This window comes from Orussus abietinus, unplaced genomic scaffold, assembly GCF_000612105.2.
Source record: "Orussus abietinus isolate OABI.00-Male unplaced genomic scaffold, Oabi_2.0 scaffold13, whole genome shotgun sequence".
Classification (NCBI taxonomy): domain Eukaryota; kingdom Metazoa; phylum Arthropoda; class Insecta; order Hymenoptera; family Orussidae; genus Orussus; species Orussus abietinus.
Window position 1 is genome coordinate 1,086,014 of NW_019394887.1, and position 17,542 is coordinate 1,103,555.

The 17,542-nt window shown below is 42.5% G+C and overlaps 1 protein-coding gene and 1 long non-coding RNA gene across 4 annotated transcripts; both read left to right on the plus strand.

Annotated features, from left to right (window-relative positions):
• Nucleotides 1-3,714: 3,714 nt before the first annotated feature.
• Nucleotides 3,715-7,512, plus strand: LOC111674135. The gene is made up of 3 exons (XR_002762287.1): nucleotides 3,715-4,871; nucleotides 4,949-5,199; nucleotides 5,295-7,512. It is a non-coding gene; the product is annotated as an uncharacterized LOC111674135 (long non-coding RNA).
• A 22-nt stretch (nucleotides 7,513-7,534) lies between these two features.
• On the plus strand, nucleotides 7,535-17,026 carry LOC105697888 (trypsin-1). 3 transcript variants are annotated; one of them, XM_012421622.1, is made up of 10 exons: nucleotides 7,535-8,256; nucleotides 13,225-13,722; nucleotides 13,933-13,977; nucleotides 14,728-14,979; nucleotides 15,670-15,755; nucleotides 15,863-15,948; nucleotides 16,050-16,187; nucleotides 16,305-16,441; nucleotides 16,557-16,714; nucleotides 16,837-17,026. In XM_012421622.1, exons 2-10 carry the CDS (start codon nucleotides 13,233-13,235, stop codon nucleotides 16,993-16,995), a joined length of 1,551 nt encoding a protein of 516 aa, XP_012277045.1. In that variant the 5' UTR covers nucleotides 7,535-8,256; nucleotides 13,225-13,232; the 3' UTR covers nucleotides 16,996-17,026. The 3 variants fall into 3 exon arrangements, with proteins under 3 accessions (XP_012277045.1, XP_012277060.1, XP_012277053.1); XM_012421637.1 differs by lacking the exon at nucleotides 14,728-14,979; XM_012421630.1 differs by lacking the exon at nucleotides 7,535-8,256 and having other exon boundaries at nucleotides 13,056-13,722.
• Nucleotides 17,027-17,542: the final 516 nt, after the last annotated feature.

Here is a 17,542-nt window from a genome sequence, read left to right on the forward strand (position 1 = left end):
GTTTTCGATGACTTTTTACATCGACCCTTATTACGATGTTATCAGGAGGCCTTATCGAGTGACTTCGACATTGGTAGACGTAGATATATATTTTTAAGTCGTATTTCAATTCTTTCTCGGAGGCGCCTCATTTTCACTCAGTATCTCTTTAATGGAGTAGTTTTGGCCTCCTTCCAAATCTTGCCCTGGGAAAATGTGGATTTATAGATCGAGTCGGTCTTTGGGGAGAAGAGCAAAGCGATGGGGCGACGTAAATAAATACAATGTAAAAATATACAGACACGTGGGTAAAGAGGCTCTTCAAGGGAAGCCAGAGAGAAATGTTTCAATTTTATGTTTCTGACTAATGGGGCGTCACGAGGCTCCATTTTTCGGGACACTTTTTCGAAAAGTCTATCTCATCTGTCGGGAGGCTTTGTTTTGTGTTTTATTCCCTTTAAAAAAATTTTATTCCCTTTAATTCAATTGAAAAAAAAAAAATTAATTTTGCGCATACTTAATGAGGGGCGTAGGGTCTATTAAATAGAGCATGGGTTAATGTTTATTGCCTCTTCTAAATGGAAACTCGGTCCTCATCGGTAACTTTGTCACGTTTCATTCACTTTCGCTCGTGAAAAGAAGAAGACGTGACTTTGGCACGCATTAAGTCAAGACGAGGATTCCTCTGTGAGGTTTAATCCCTGTTTGGTCGTTCCGTTTCTAAGCGAACGGGTGGAAACTCACTTTCATTTGATTAAAAAAGCGCTCATTATCCATCTACACTCGGTACCACGTTTTAAAAAGTACACACCGTGGTCCGACATTTTTCTACAATTTTTTCCTCTCAAACCGCCGGTGGGAATTAAGTATTCGTTTTTTACTATATCATTTCTTTCTAGAGAGGGGAAAACTTTGGGGAATTATCCTCGAATCCAGCTTTCGTCACGTACATCCGATTACGTTACTAGATTTCCCGACGGTACTTGCAAGCAGTAATTGCATGGTGCAATACTGTAGGGTCGTTATCGGCGTCATGGTTTGTTATCATGGTCACAATGCATGGTTGCGCGTGACATTCTAGGAATGATTTTCTGTTCACGGAGACACCAAAAGCGATTATTTCACGCGTGTATATTAATTTCGACAGGTATCATAATTATAGTAATTTGGCATGCAAAGTGGAGCCGCCATTTTTCAAGACTGTTTCTCAGCACCTCTTCAATTGTCGATTTTTACCGGTATTTAGGATAAGTCATATTCATCCAACTTCAGGAATTTAATTATGCATCGAGTACATATGAATGACAAAATATGCGGTTTGGACGTTACATATAAATTCTACTGGTATGATAATCATAGCGCGCTTCCATGCAAAGTGGAACCGCAGTTTCTTGGGACAGTTTCTCAGCACCTCGTCAGCCCTCTCCGATTGCCTATCTCATGCGATATGTAAACCCGGGTCGCGAAGTACATACCTCCGAGGCCAGACAAGGCGAGAGAAGTTGAGCCAAGGTCTGCTTTACTACGGCGATGCTCCTCGGAACCTACTTTTTACCGAGCAGGAGAAAGTAAGAGGAGTGACGGCAGTCGCGTGCTCGAGAAAGTAAAGCCCCGTTCACACATGCGCGCTATATAGGGCGTACCGAGGAGGCGGCCAATTAAAACGAACGTAACAAGGAATGGCATGGATCGGGAGTGCGGGAGCGTCGTTACTCCAAAACGGAGAGAAAGAATCTCCGAGGAGATTGCCCGGTAAACAATCGGCTCGATCGCTTCTCTCCTGGAATTAGTCTAGTTAATCAATTGCGTACAAAATCGCCGGCTAAGCGCGGCCATCTTGGACTCGCTTAACGACGCGATATGAAAGTTTTGCTTTACCGACCGAGTCCCACTCGAAAACCCAGCTGAAGTTAATCCGAGATTTAGAAATTGAAACGCACTGTACAGCTTAATCATTCTGTCTCGTCATTAGGGACTTCATGTCGCGTTTTATCGAACTCCTCCAGGCAGACCTCGTAACGAACATGGCGGCCATTTTGGATTTCTTAGTGGAGGACTTTCCATGATATATTGCTTCGTTATTAGAGTTCTTCTCCCTGGTAATGGCTCTCTCGGGATGAATAGAGAATGTATATTCAGCTTTTTACTTATTCTTCTAATTTAATCACTTGCAGGGTACTGATAAACGCATATAAAGCGAGAGGCAATGGCGGAGAAGGAGGCTTAGGGAAAGTTTCCGGCTGTGGACTGTTACTCGCTCGTTTGGGGTGACATCACAAAAAGTGAAATGAAAACGATGACATTATGCATGTAAAGTATAACCGCCTACCATATCGGTGCACTCATCCGACTTAACACATATTTATGCACTGATAACGGGTACATGCGAGCATTTGAAAAACAAAACATAACGAAATGGCGGATTCCTCCAAGCTCTTCGGTCAGATGCAAGTCATGAAAATTCCCGCAATTATTGTTATCAGGAGGATAAGCGCAATACCGGAGCCCTGCCAGACAGGAGAATCATTGTACTTTCAAGTCCAAGGAGAAAGTCATGGACTAGTCGATCATCGCAATAGCACTATGGCCTATATTTTTTCCTGCGCGCGCAGCTATACCTTCAAGATGGCGCGGCTTTTTCAAATTCAAATTAGGAAATAAACCTTTGCGAGGTTTTTCCCAATAATTGATATCATAATTGAAATCATCCCGTAAGGTCGGAGACTTTTAATTATTGTGGATTATCTTTGCTTTTCTTTAGGAAATTATTATTGTTTACTCGCTTTCTCCTCTTAGCTGGCTTGTATTTGTTTCGGTCTATGGTGCGACACTCTTGGAGACGGGGCCGGATGTTGTGACAGAGCAATTGCACCTCTGCAATCCTAATTCTAATTGTAAGTATACATGTTTTTATGTGTGGGGATGCGTGGGTGTGTGGAGATGTACAAGGAATAGTGCGTAGAGACATACTAGATGTAATTGGGTTGGCTGGCGAAACATTAAACTCGTGTTTCTACTCCTGAAACGTCGAGAAGTATTCTTTTACTCTCGCAACGTTAAAAACGTATTTATAGTTTTCGAGAGAATATTTGTAGGAAAAATTGAAAACGTCGCTCGATCGAGAAACAATTGCGACGGCCCGGCGAGGGAAACGAAATTCTTCGTCGGATTTATTATTTAACTTTCGAGAACGGTTAAATAACAATTTCAGTAGCTCGGTCATTCTAAGACAGTCCATCGAAGTCTCGCGAAATTGCGCCTTGTTCTCCTGGCACGACTGGAGCGAAGGGTTAGGTTAGGTTAGGTTAGGTTGGCATAAGATTCGCGAAGCTTGCCACCGATCATTGCCCTCCGGTTAGTAATATTAATAATAGGAGCGATTACGATGACAGTAATAATCCCTCGATCGGTCCCCGGATATTGCTCGGTTCGAGTGAATTTATTTCGTCACTCGTGCCGCTCAGCGTGAAGAAAAAGCAAACCTAACCTAACCTAACCTAACAAGGCGCGAGGAAAAGTCGCAAGGTTAGCGTAGAATGTCCTCGCTATACATAAAGGAAAATTTCCGAGCAATGCTTCCAATTCAGGAACTATCAAAAAGGAATTACCAAGAGAGAATTTACTTCCTCGAGCGGCATTCCGAGGAAATAAGTTAAACGAGGATATATACATAAAATGGAAAATGGGAACTACAGGCTGGAGCTAACATTCGATCTCCCTAATTTACAGATCTAATTGGGCAACGGCTGGAAAGAAAACTTTATTAAGGACTTTGCGGTCCCGATGCCATAACCTCGAGCCGTTTCAGCCGGATTTTTTCCCCGTGGAATGATTATCAGACGGGAACAGGAAGTCGTGGAGAAGGATTGGCCGAAAGAGTGTCCCCTCGGAAAAACTGGAACCAATGGACTGCGCTAAGATAAGCCTTTTCATTTAACGACTTTGTTATAAACTTTTATACCGCCACTTGGATACACCGCTGTGCAGCGGATTGCCACATCGGAACTCCAGAATTTGCTGTAAGCGGTGGCAATATTCTATTTCGGAAGTCGGCATCGATGAATGACGGTTCAATGATGCCAGAAATAATTATCGGGGTAATCATTAGCCCGAGGCGTTACGCCTAGAAGTTACGAGACGGAGGAGATATTTGCGTGCGCGCGCAGGGGCGCGCTTGACGGTGGACCAATCAGGTGGCGGCAAAGGACGAGTGGTGGGGAGAGGAGAGGATTCCCACGTAAGGTTTAAATTCTGCAAAACGGAGCACCAAATGTTACCAGATAAAATTCACGGAACACAATCACGAGTACTCACGGCACTGTAAATATTTGCAGAGAAGGAAAAGAAATCATGGTAAGTGTAATAACCTGGAATAAAAAGATGTAATTCACGAAATCATTGCAGTTCTTAACAACTGCGACCGCGCAACGTCGGAAGTCTACTTTCGACGACGATTTCTGTCCATCGCCGTGACGAAAGGAAGTCCTCCTCGCCGCTTCCGCGAAAGCTCGAGGACATCCGCGAGGTTGGCAAGACTGGACCCGAGGGAGTTATCTCGATCGTAGAATTCGTCCATTCGCCGAGAAAACGAGAGGGAAAGAGTCGTTCTGCTTTCTGGGACTTGGCCATTGCGCGACACAATGGATAATCTTATCCTTGGATCATCTCCACCGATAAGATTGAGAGCAAACGAGCCGACGAAGACACCCTGGTGAGATCTGAAATTTCTTCCAGCAACACCTGAAGACCTTAGAATCACCCTGGAATCCTTATCGCCTTCGAAGGACGTTCCGCAAAATCGGAACGAATCATCAGGCATGATTGGTGCAAGAATGACGCTCAGTAAACAAGATACCCAATGGTTATATCACCCCGAAGAGTAAAGACAAATTGTAGGTCCTTTTGTATCAAGAAACCGCTAATGTCTATCTATTTCCTCATGTCCATTCGAGTCTGAATCACTTTTTAGAAATTCCACGTCTCATCGGTGAAACAGGAAGGCCGAAGAAACGTAAGCCTCGCTTCGAGAGGTGTCAAGTTCCATTAATTTCGATTAAAAAGTTTGAATAATGGGATTAAAAAAACTCCCCCCGGAACCGAGTGACGGGTATCTCTTCGAGTACCATCTCTTCAACTACCCTGGATTCTAAATGGAACCGAAGAAGCGTCACTTTCAAGAGGCAGCCTAGAATGTAAGGCGTTGAGTAATTACAACCTCAGGTAAGTATATCCTGAAAATCAGGGTCCAAGAACCCAGGTAATTAAAGATCCACTAATGGACCCTCTAAATCCACCTTGAAGAATGCCTCTTCCAGGTTACCTCAGCGAAAAGAACCTTGACCGGCGAGAGTGGCTCTCCGATACCTTCCAAATGCGATTAATATGGATTCCAGCAATCATCATTAGGGACGGCACCCTAATCAGGTCGGAACAGACCTTGTTTTCTCCCAAGATATCGGCGCAAATGGAGCCGATGGGAAGCTGAAGAAACCTGGAGGAGTCGAGATGGTGTCCCGGTGGGTCCTCGGAAAGACGAGCAGGAGTCATCTCGGATGAGTGGAAAAAGTAGGGGACGGGCCCAGGGAGAGGAGGGGACTCTTGGGAGAGTTTTACGTACCGAAATGAAACTACAAGCCGGAGAAAGTGAGAGCCAGCTCGGCATACGGTAGGTAAGAGACAGCAGAGAGTCCGAGAGGCCGAACAGTCGTTCGGAGAGACCGTCAGAGCAGGTGAGAGACTCTCAGGTCTCAGCGAGAGACGCGTCGACACCGTAGATGGTGTGCATGGTCAACGGAGACGCGGAGACCGGTGTCGAGGAGGGTGTAGAAGTGGATCAAAGAAGAGATCAAACCGTGAATGAGGATACAAAATGAAATAGATATACGGAGGAGAGAATATAAGATAGGAAATAACGTAACGATTGAACGGATCTACATTGTTGACGGTGTGCGTGGCCAATGGAGACGAAGAATACACGGGAATAGATTTGGATATGCCCATCCATATCCCAGGGAACTTCGGACCAGGAGTTCACGTCGAACAGTGAATGAGGATACAAAGAAAAATTTGTATACGGAAGAAGGAATATTGTACATTTGTATACGGAAATAGGAAATAATAAGTATGTGAAGGAAGGAACGGAAGAAACGAAGTCACGGGTTAGCACACTGGTTTAAAGTGACCCTGCATTTTAAAAAAGGGAATCCGTAAGCGATTCTACCGTCCTGGGGGCGACTAAACCGCGAAGAGGAAAAATTAAATGCATCCTGGGAGAGGTAGGAATTTTTTTTCCTCAGCAGTTTTGAAGAAGATTGACATTTCTGGTGCTTTGGAAACAACTATACGGACAGACTAGAGTAAAAGAAAAAAATCAACATTTCCTAGCTGGATACGATTGGTACCTCTAGGGTTGAGAAGGAACAAAGGAAGAAATAAGGAAACTGGAAGGAGAATAAGAAGCTCTTACTTGTGAGAAATGACTCGGGGGATTCTGCCGGATCTTCAGATTTTTTATATCGGTGTACTTGGATAAGGTTCACCCGTGGAAGATAAAAATATTAAAAAGAAAGGAGGTTCCTATGAAAGTGCACCGTTCGCTGGATTCTGCGATCGGGGTGAATCTTCGAGAGGTCATGGAAGAGATTCTGTAAATTTTTCCACCTGGTCAATTTGAACACGAAAGAACAAACCCTTATGTAAATTTTTACCTTGCTAAGAGTAACCTTTTACTGGATTATTAAGTAAAGGTGAACATTCAAGACTCCTTCGAGATGATTTAAATCATCCTACCGGAACTCCGAAGTTCAGAGCTCACCTCTGATTATTTCAAGTACAACCATAACAATAGTTAAAAGCTCTTCTTAAAAAACAGACATTCGCCGCGTCAAACCGTGAAATGTGTTAAAAGTAAAACTGTCGAGGCAAATCTGACGGAAGTTCTAATCTACCACTCCCTCGATAAGATCAACACTTAAACATCCTAAACATAAAGCTATCCAGAGTAAAATCAACCATATAGTGCCTTTCGATGCATGGAGTAAACCATAACTCTTCATGATACTTCAACGGGATCCCTAAGTCCACTTCGTGCTCCATCATACCTGGAAGAATTCCAAGTGTTCTGCAACATGATAACACCTCTAAAAAGAGTATCACATTAACCAGAGCATTTAAAATTAACGTTACAATAATTAATTCCGGGATCAACGCAGAGCGCACCTTCAAAAGCGCGGCCATCTTGCGGCTGCTCTCCTCATTACTTTCTCGCCAGAGTGAAAGCAACAATAGAGATTAAATTAATAATTAAAAGCCTGCTAATAGGTTTAGTTGGTTTTAATTGAGACCCTGATAAGTATCAACATTTAGTGGCAGGCTGAACAATAACAAACATTTGTAAAAATAACATTACCAAGAGTGAAGTGATTCGGCAATATGGCGGCATGATTCGAACTTAACGCTCGCAATTGCTTTCTCCATCTGGTCGATAAAGAGAGCGAGAGGGAAAAAGATCTTGGAAAATAGAGTGTAAGATCGAACGAGGGAAGAGCGTCAAAAGTGAAGCCATCTGGCGAAATCTCTCTAGACAACTCGAAGACTACTTTCTCGGTCGAGAGACCGAGACGGGTGCAAGGTGAAGGTCGTCGGAGGTTTTACCTTTTTTTCCCCCTTATATATCTCTCTGTAATTTGGTGAGATTTCGTATCGAGGAGAAAGAAACTCGAGTGGAAAATTTGGGACGGCCCGCGGACATTTCTACTAGGGATAAACACTTTTGAGGAACAATTTAATTCTTAAAAGGAAAAATCGGAGCGATGCTAAATGACAAGTTTAATGGAAAGTAAGGAGATAACCGCGGTAATACGAAAAGGTAATTGAAAGAGGCAGCAATAGGGAAAGAAGTCTGGAGGATTTTTATGGGGAAACTCGGGAAGAGGTCGGAAATGAAATTTTTCACCGTCTTCTGAGAGATCGAAAGGCGCCATCTTTGAGTGCTCGGGGAAGTCGCGATAATGGAGGCGAAACTTTGGGAAAATTAAACTCCGACCTTGAAGAGCGATCGGTCGAAGGAAATCGAGACAAGGGCGCAATTCTTCTCCAATTTGCCGCTCCTTTTTGCTTCGTTGCCGAGCAGTGCGTGAAATTCGTGGTATGCCCGTTTTTAACGACAGACCACCGAGACGCGGAGGACTTTCCGTTGGAGCTGCGAGGAGCGCCGCCATTGGCCAGCGCTGAAGCCCGCCAGAAGAATCGGCCAATCAACGCGCGCGTTTTGAGCCGGTGAGTAAGAATTTCAAATTCAAATACCCCGCCCATGCAACATCACCAAATAACATAAATAACACAGAACGAATCCGATGAAAAACCATTATTAACATTAACAAGACGATGAAAGGACCATTAATTTGTATTAAAAATCCGAACGCACATTCGAGAGGTTAGGAAATTTCAATTAATTCCAAGGTAAGAATGCCTCGAAGCGGTAAATGAAATATTGTAGAAAAGCATCGTAAACGGTCGTTATAAAATGATCGCAGTTTTATAATTGGTAACGAGTTTTCAGACGTGTAATTACGGCTCGCGAGGTCCTATAAGCAGTTGATTACATTTTTACAGATCGTTAGAGGATCGAATCTCACCGCTCGCTGAATAGTTAAGACCAGAGAAATTGTTGAGGAATCCAGGTCACGTGGTCGAGCTAGGATTGTAAAAGGTGCTGAAACGATCGGAAAACCGAACAAGAAAGTCCATTTTCCATGTTCATCCACCTGCCGCTAAGCCGGCATTAATGGCGATATAAATGGGCCGTACATTTTGTTTTTTAAAAAATGCCCACACTTCGTACTCCCAAAGGATTAATAGTCATAAATTCATTACCCAAGATTCGTTCCATAGCATCGGTTGTCATTATTCAGAAAACGGATAAGTACTTGACGGACAATTTCCTGCTTAGTGCACTCGACGTGACGGACACTTCATTTCCAAGACATGTCTTCCCTCGATGGTTTTTCCTTTTTTCTTCTTTACGGTTCAATAAAGGAGAAAGTCCTATCGACAAATGCGGAAAACGTAGATTATGCATTATTACCTAATCTCCCGCGAAGAACAATAATAACTTTGCATCCCGTTCCAACGACCCGAAGAGAAAATATTCAGAATATTAATAGACATTAAACTCTGTTAATAATATTTAAAGCGCGTGTAGATTTAAATAATAGGTATGAAAATTCCCCCGGTAAAAACAATTTCGACGTCTATGTAATGTAATTGTTTGCTTGGAAAGTACTTTTCAGTAGTCGGCCAAAGAGACGTTAATGGCGGATTGCTCAAGTTTGAACTCAGAGATGCGTCGGTGCGTGAAAGATTACGAATAACGAGCAGTAAACTGTGTCATTCTATGCGAGGAGCACTATTGTATTCCTTCTGGTATTTCGAAAGAGCCTGCCCACTTTGTAAGCAGCCCCAGAGCCGATTCTCAGTGAAAGTATTCGACCACTTCCGGAACTGGTCGGGTGTCTCTTTCGAACTTTTTCTTTCCCGGCGGGTTAAATCGACGAAAAATTATGCGAGAGAGAGAAATCGAACAATGGCACCCTAACGTGGGTGAAAAATATAAATTTAAATTTAAAAGTGTACTGTAGAAAAAAGGAATTTTCTTTCTTCGCCGACGAGGATATCCTTTTTCCAATTTCGAAGCTGCTCAAGAGAACCGGTTTAAAGAAATTTCAAAGGCGTGGGCTCTGCTCTTTCCCGTGGCCTTGAAATAGTCCTCTTCATGGTCTAATTCTTCGATACCCTTTCGTGACGAACACTTTCCATTGTGTAACGGCCTTTTTCGTCCATTCCGGCTTTACCGTTAATTTTTCCGACTGAAGATAACAATTATCACTACCTGCTGCAAGGGTACAATGGAGAACGCGGTTGCGTCTCAGACAAGATCATAACACCACCAATCACCTGGTCTCTTTACTGAAAGCATTCCTCTAACATTACATGATATAAATTATTAGCATATTTCTTGCGTCGATTAGACACATAAATAGAATAAAAGAATTAAACAGGAGGTTACAAATTCCGTTATCGAAAAGGTACCTTTAATCTTGCCGGCGAATTATGTAGCAGTTGCATTTATTTATTATTTGTTTTATTCAGCGATGTCATCGAATTTATTTTTCTGCATTTCGGTGGATCGAGTCTCCACGAGTTCTCCCACGTAAAGACATTTTTAATAGAGACGTGATAGAGGAACGGAATGTCAGACTAACCGGTAATATACGAGCTTTCACGGACACCTTTTTAACGTACTCACACAGGTACGGAGCTGCTTAGTATCTGGTAAAACAGCTCGAGAAGAAACCTCGTACTTTCGACTCGGTGTATCTTAGAACCGGATACCCGTAAGAAGGTGAAAGTTCGCACTGGAAACGCTTCTCGTATGTACATGTGCATCTGCCTTAAAAAAATGTCGATCGACATTTTTCCCTTAACCGAGTAAGCCTTACGGGCATGTTCGAGGATCCGCACATGTACGCCGGCGTGGGAAGAAATTGCAAATGGCGACAGACACGGACATTATTCACGTCATAGAATTTCTCCTCACCCTCCACCTCTGCAATTTGAAATTGCGGACATTACTTTCATTTCCGGAATATTTCTGCATATCTTAATAGAAGCCTCGACTAGTGTAGAAGAATTACTCGTGAGAAGAAATGGTGATATAAATGTTGATAAAACATGTTTGGGATTTAAAGGAAAAAGTCCCTTCGGGGATGATCATTAATGATCAGCTCTTGGTAAAGTACAAGACTGGTGTACGCGAGTACAGTTATATGGGGCTTAAGTACTAGTAGTAAGGCAAAGTGGTATGAATGTAAATTACTGTCATTTCTAGGAGTTACACGAAGGAGGTGGTAACGGATAGGAAACGGTGAACGTGAACTTCACACCGGTGAACATTGGCGAGGGCACTTTCGCTCGTCCTCGCTCTAAGCACTTTATGTACTACATATGTACAGAGCCAATGACCTACTGACACTTTCGATATCCCTCGCAAAGTGCACAAAGTGCGTGCGATACGCAAACGCGGTGCAATTTCGACAGGAACGTTAGAAAAGATCGTAAAAGCTCGCCGGTACAGTGAGAGTTCCTTTCCTTACTTTCTGCATGTCTTTCTCCTTCACTTTCAATTCTTTTCCGCCGTTAGCATGAATTCCGAGTCACCTGAATTCCCGACTATGAATAACGAAGCCACGTCAGCTCGTTCTCACTAAATCTGCATGAAATATTAATTAATATCAGAGTAAACAGAAGTATAAGGGGAGAGGTATCAAGGATCCAAAATGGCGGCGCAACGGAAAACGGAAATTGCTTACGTCTTAGCTTGTGTATCTTTTAGGAGCGCGATTTCATGAAACCTTTTCGTGGTTTTATTAGCTCGGTGTAATCCTAACAAAGTGTATAAAGGAATGGATTGCTGGTTAAGGGAAAACGGAAAATGGCCGAAAATAAACTCGGCGGGTTGGCTATGAAAGAGTAATTACCGTTTTACACAGTTTACTGTCGTCTATAACTTTCCTGGAGACCCTTTAAAGCTCATTAAATGTTTCTTGAGGGACTCGCGTTTCTTACTGTGCAGAAGTGTAGAGGAAACAGATTTTAAGTGCATCCCGTTTATATGATTTGGAATATATGACGCGTCCTCGTAATATCCAGTTACGTCTATAGTTTAAACCATATTTCTATACTCCGTATGTTATGTGAATCATCCTGTATCTTCACGTGTGCCATTTCTCGGGAAACTTTCACCTGACCGGCATGAAAGTGCAAATTGCAAATCGAATCGCCGAAGACAATGCGGAAGATCAGGGAGCGTGAGAAATCCAAAATGGCATCGCGAAGCCGTTTACCGGAATTCGCAATTCAAATCGGCATTCTACTTGTTTCATTATTTAATTGCTTAATACCGTCCGTGCATAATAAATATATACTGTCACCAAACGTGCCATTTCCCTTGGAACTTTCACTCGATTGACGGGAGATCGCTATTTGCGACTTAAGCCGTGGAGAATGAACGCGGAAGATGAGCGTGAGAAATCCAAGATGGCGGAGTAAGAGCGGCGGATCTTATTAATAATTACCCTATTTCATTACTCAAATGCCCCTTACTTTCCATACGTAATGAACAATATCATCAAACGTGCCGTATCCTTTGAAACTTTCCCTCGATCGGCACGACATTGGGTTGTGCAAATTGAACCGAAGATTAACGCGGAAGATGAGCGACCGTGAGAAGCCCAAGATGGCGGCGCCGAGCGGTCGATCCCGTCCGCCGGAGTTCCGGGAGAACTTCTTCACTTTCACTTATTATGGCGCCACATGACGCAAACTCGATTTCGACTGGTCTTTCTCTCTTTAACTGGAATCCCTCGAATCGATCACTTCCGGCACATCAACTCGAGCGACGCCAAAGGAAAGGACACGCGAATGGTGAGAGGTTGCGGGAAGAAGCGCCGCCATTTTGTATTCCCACTGCCGGGTACCATATAGGTACGAAAGATCAGCAGCGTTTTCTACCCCTGACATTTCCTTGTAGGAAACGTCTTCCGAAACATTCCAGAAACAATAATTCACGAGATCTCCTCCTTTTCATTCTCGAATTTAGTCGTGAATAAAGAATATCGAAAAAAGAACGTGCCGCGCAGGAAGCGACGTCGCCACTTGTCACCCTCTATGTAAAGTACTTTGTTAAGATTGAAAATAATTATTTCTAGTAACAGTATTCCTTGAAACAGGTCTATATTTACTGTCCTGCTGGATTCAATAATCTGTGACAGATTTTCTTCAGCCAAGCAGTAATAAACGTTATCTACTTTCAATCAGAGTTGTAAATTCGCTTGTAATAGTCTCGGCACCGGGAAATATTTTATCGACGGGGAACGGTAAGCGAAGCATTAATATTTCCGCGTTTTAGAGCAGTTAAAGGAGCAATGAACGATCTGTTGAAATCCGTTATCCCGGCTCCGGAGTTCCGTTTAATCTTTTCCATTAAGGGGATGTGAAAGCTTCGGGGGGGAAAAAAAAGTCTCGCGCGATTCTATATACATATAGCACCACTTAAGATCATCTTGTCTGCATGAGAGCTTATGAATACATTCGGCTAAACCTTCGATTTCTAAAAATTTGACTTATTCCTAAAAAGTGTAATTATTCTAAAACCTCGTTATTATTTATATGCTGTTTCGTCCACAGAGTGTACCATGAGGTTACCAACGGAGCCATGTCATTGGTTTCTGATGGGAATGATCCTGAGCCTGCGCGGAAGTTGTCGAGGCTCCGAGGAAGATGGCGCGGCAGTCGCGACGCCCTCCAGCGACGTCAACGAACCTGAAATACGAACTACAATCAACTTAGAAATTGGAACCAATGAGACGGTGCCTTTAAGCCTGACCCGCAAGCGGCGATTCGTGCGATTCCCGACCGCAGGTGCACCACCAGGATATGCATACGAACCGTCTAATGGCAGGACTTCCGGGTATCCAGGATATTACGGACCTCAGCCACAATTTCAACAATGGCGGCAACAAAAGTCCTTCTGGCGGGGACCTCCTACTGCACCGGATTATCCTAGGCCGGTCATGAGTCACAGGACTCCCAGATTGATATTCCGGGATAATGACTTCCCCGTCAACTCGGCCGGGAGTTTCTTCCAATCCAACCAACTGCAAGACGTGGACGAAGAGATTAGAGGTAACTAGTTAATTCATTTTTCACTAACTATATCGAAGGAAAAAAATATCACAGAAATTTAACGATAAGATCTAACGGATAGTATATGCTTAGAGACGAGAGAATAAAATTTATCTTGAATTATGTAATATTACTTACCTAGTTTTTTCCTTTTCTATAATTGCATTCCTTTTTTTCTATTTTCTTCTTTTTTTTTTCTTTCCTTTACAGATCACAGGAAACAAATCTACAACGATTACCCGAGATTGGAAACAGGTACGTTTCTTTCCTTTGCGTAGAAAATTTCAAACGGGCAGGTATTAACCTGGAAGTAGATAGTTGCCGAAGATTGGTGCTTCGATAGTCCTGTACATATTATCAGAGTTTCCTTCGTAACCTTACTTCGATAAGTAAATTCTATACTTCGAAGATTTCAAAGTGGCTTATTACCAGGTGAGTTTACGGACTTTTCAGTTTCTCCCTACTTTTAGGAGGTAATGGGTTCATTCATACAAACTAAGTCAGATTGGTGAACTAAAGCAGAGAGAAGGTGAAAGTAGTCACGCTTTCCATTCTGTAGTTATTAAAACACTCGAGGTTTGAAATCAGATACGCGATGTCCCAAACGCGGAATCGATTAATAGATAATTCCTGTCTAACAAATACATACTTAGCGTAGATCTGAACGGTCGATTTAATATCTTTTTTTTAACAATACCCTTCCCGACCTACCGTCAGTAATATCAACTAACCCAATGGTATAATTCGGCAGATTTCCCAGGAATGATTATTTTCAACGGTATTATCTCAAAGAACTTGGAAATTGCCCAAGGAACGAGTATAGTCGCTTTCTTAACTCTCTTGCTTTCCGTAAGATCATGTCAAATTATACGTGGATTTTCAACCTCCAGGTCCCATTGAAAAAATTGTAGGGAAAAAAAAAGAAAGAAAATGGTAAAAATTCGTCTTCGAAATTTGTGATGGTGTTCGAAGCATGCCGGTGCAAAAGTTTCCCTGTCTGTGCAGAGTCTCGGATTCGAAAGAGACCAGTGTGGCAGGGCGACGATTCTTTGTGCGTCGACGGAGGAAGCTGCGAGTTCTTTCTAGTGTGCTGGATGTCTGCTGGCCTATTGGATGGCAGTTGTGGCGGGATAATGTACGCTTGTTGTCGCCGGAAAGACGCTAAAACTAGCACTGATTATAACCTGATCGAAGCGCCTAGAGAGCAATCACAGCTGCTTCCGCTGGATTCATACGCGGACGCCACCAGTGACGATCGTAAGTGACGATACTTGCTTGCTCACGTGCATGTCTTTGGAATGTGGAACACCCCCGCGAAGCATGCACCCTCTTCATCTGGTATTCCTCTCGGAATGATGGATCTGGAAGGAGAATAACCATTAAATACTAATAACACGCGCTACGTTCCTATGCACACATGTATTTGGCGCTAAACTCTGCCGCCTTTCTGCTGCTCTGGGAATCCCAACGGAGAGATCGAGCTTCCTTCGAGTGGCTGGAAAATCACACACTAATATCTACTTGCTGAAATCAGGACTTACTATCGCTCCTTCTGCCTAGACCTTGAATTACGCGGATCTCATTTTATAGAGGAATGTTGGAATTATCTTAAAATGTCATCGTTCACTGATAACCGAGAAGTTTCAACTAGCTAACGTCTATGTTATTGGTATGTGAACGCGTGGGTATTTGTACCTTCTCTCTGCCTGTGTACGTTGAGACAATTTAATAGTTTTCCTAAAGCATATAGTTTATATCGTGCGTATTGTTCATGTCATATGCCTTTATGTAGTACGAAGTGCAATTTTCATTGGTTGTGAACTGGCAGTCGGCATTCATTCTGGACTACCACGTCAACCAACTGCGTAATATACTTAGAAAAAAAATACCAACGTGTGGAAAATCTCTCTACCTCGTGCTTCTTAATTCTGGATTTGCTCTTCGCAGGCTGTGGAATATCTGTATCGAAGCAGACAGCGCAGAGGAGAATCGTTGGAGGAGATGACGCAGGCTTCGGCAACTTCCCTTGGCAGGTCTGTCGAGTCACTGATCTTTCCTAAAATTAATATTATTAAATGACTCAATTAAAGCCTTCGTATTAAAAAGTTATTAAATATATCCTCGTTTATCATTTCCCTAGGCCTACATTCGAATCGGTTCGAGCAGATGTGGAGGTACATTAGTGAATCGATACCACGTTGTCACCGCAGGACACTGCGTTGCCAAGTAAGTTCAGATTGTGATTACAGATTTACAGCTGGATTTCCAAAAGTACGGCTTAAATTGAAAAATCACGAGGAGTAATATTTACCCCATAAAATGTTCAGGGCATCTGCGAGGCAAGTTCAAGTTACCTTGGGTGACTACGTCGTCAATTCTGCAACCGAGTCGCTTCCTGCATATACCTTCGGTGTCAGGGAAATCCGAGTACATCCTTACTTCAAGTTCACCCCTCAAGCAGACAGGTAACCATTTATATCTATTGAAAGTCCCTCCATGTTTTAAAAATGAATTTCTCCTCTTTTTAATAAATATTAAATTTTTAGAAAACTACTCACTTAGGATGTCTATTATTTTTATAGATTTGACGTGGCAGTTCTTCGATTGGATCGACCAGTTCACTACATGCCTCACATTGCTCCAATTTGTTTGCCGGAGAAAAATGAAGATTTTCTCGGACAATATGGCTGGGCTGCTGGTTGGGGTGCCCTGCAAGCTGGTAATTTCCAAACCTGGCGAACAAGATTAAATATAAACTTTAGTCTATAAAATCAACTTAACTCGACATTTAAAAGAATTTGCTGGTTCATACTTAAGTAGTGTCTCTTCTTCAGGTTCAAGGCTAAGGCCGAAGACTTTGCAAGCTGTGGATGTACCAGTAATAGATAATCGTGTCTGCGAGAGGTGGCACAGATCAAATGGTATCAACGTCATCATCTACGATGAAATGATGTGTGCTGGTTACCGAGGAGGCGGGAAAGACTCTTGTCAGGTACTTTTAAATTATCCCTCTATCTGGAATGAAAAAAAAAATTAATTCTAAACAAGTGCCGTTGATTATAGACAATTAAAGAATTTAATAAGGATGTTTTATATAGGTTATCTTACTTTCAGGGAGACAGCGGTGGACCACTGATGCTGGAGAAGACAGGTAGATGGTACCTAATCGGAATTGTCTCAGCAGGTTACTCCTGCGCTCAGCCAGGTCAACCTGGAATTTATCATAGGGTTGCTAAGACCGTCGACTGGATAACATATGTTATAAACTCGTAGCATGTGCTGTATCTTCAGCGATAAGACTTGAATTTAGATACAATCCTTGGACACGTTTACATGTCAAGGACAGAGCTAATTATCTAATTTGCAAAGATTGACCGAAGGCTTCAAGACAACTCAATGACGTTGCCAAGCAAGATACTCATGGATCCAAAACTCGATTATGACCAAACATGGATATTCCTAACTAATGAAGTTCGCTTGCAAAATTAAGGAGAATGAAATATCTGTTTACAGCTTGAGAAGATTAAAGGAAGAATCTTCCTTTTTTTGGAAACTCCAGATATTCATTATATGAACTGTTAATATATACCCGTATATGTGATATTTATATGTACACCTATGTTGCTAATTGGTCGAAGAATTGATTTTAGCGTTACGATATGATAGTACTATTTACCTGTTGTCTAAAGCTGTCTATGAGAGAGCTTTTAGAAAAATCTGTGAAACGGTGATTTCGAAAATAAGATTATCAATTATTTTCCGCAATCACTGACAAGAGGCGTTTCCCTCCGAGTATAACCTACGCGCCATCCGAGGTTAA

Coding starts and splice junctions, on each gene's coding strand:
- LOC105697888 (XM_012421622.1), top strand. CDS start 13,233: ATGAGGTTACCAACGGAGCCATGTCATTGGTTTCTGATGGGAATGATC. Junction 15,756..15,862: donor TCGGCAACTTCCCTTGGCAG/GTCTGTCGAGTC, acceptor TCATTTCCCTAG/GCCTACATTCGAATCGGTTC. Junction 16,188..16,304: donor TTCACCCCTCAAGCAGACAG/GTAACCATTTAT, acceptor TTATTTTTATAG/ATTTGACGTGGCAGTTCTTC.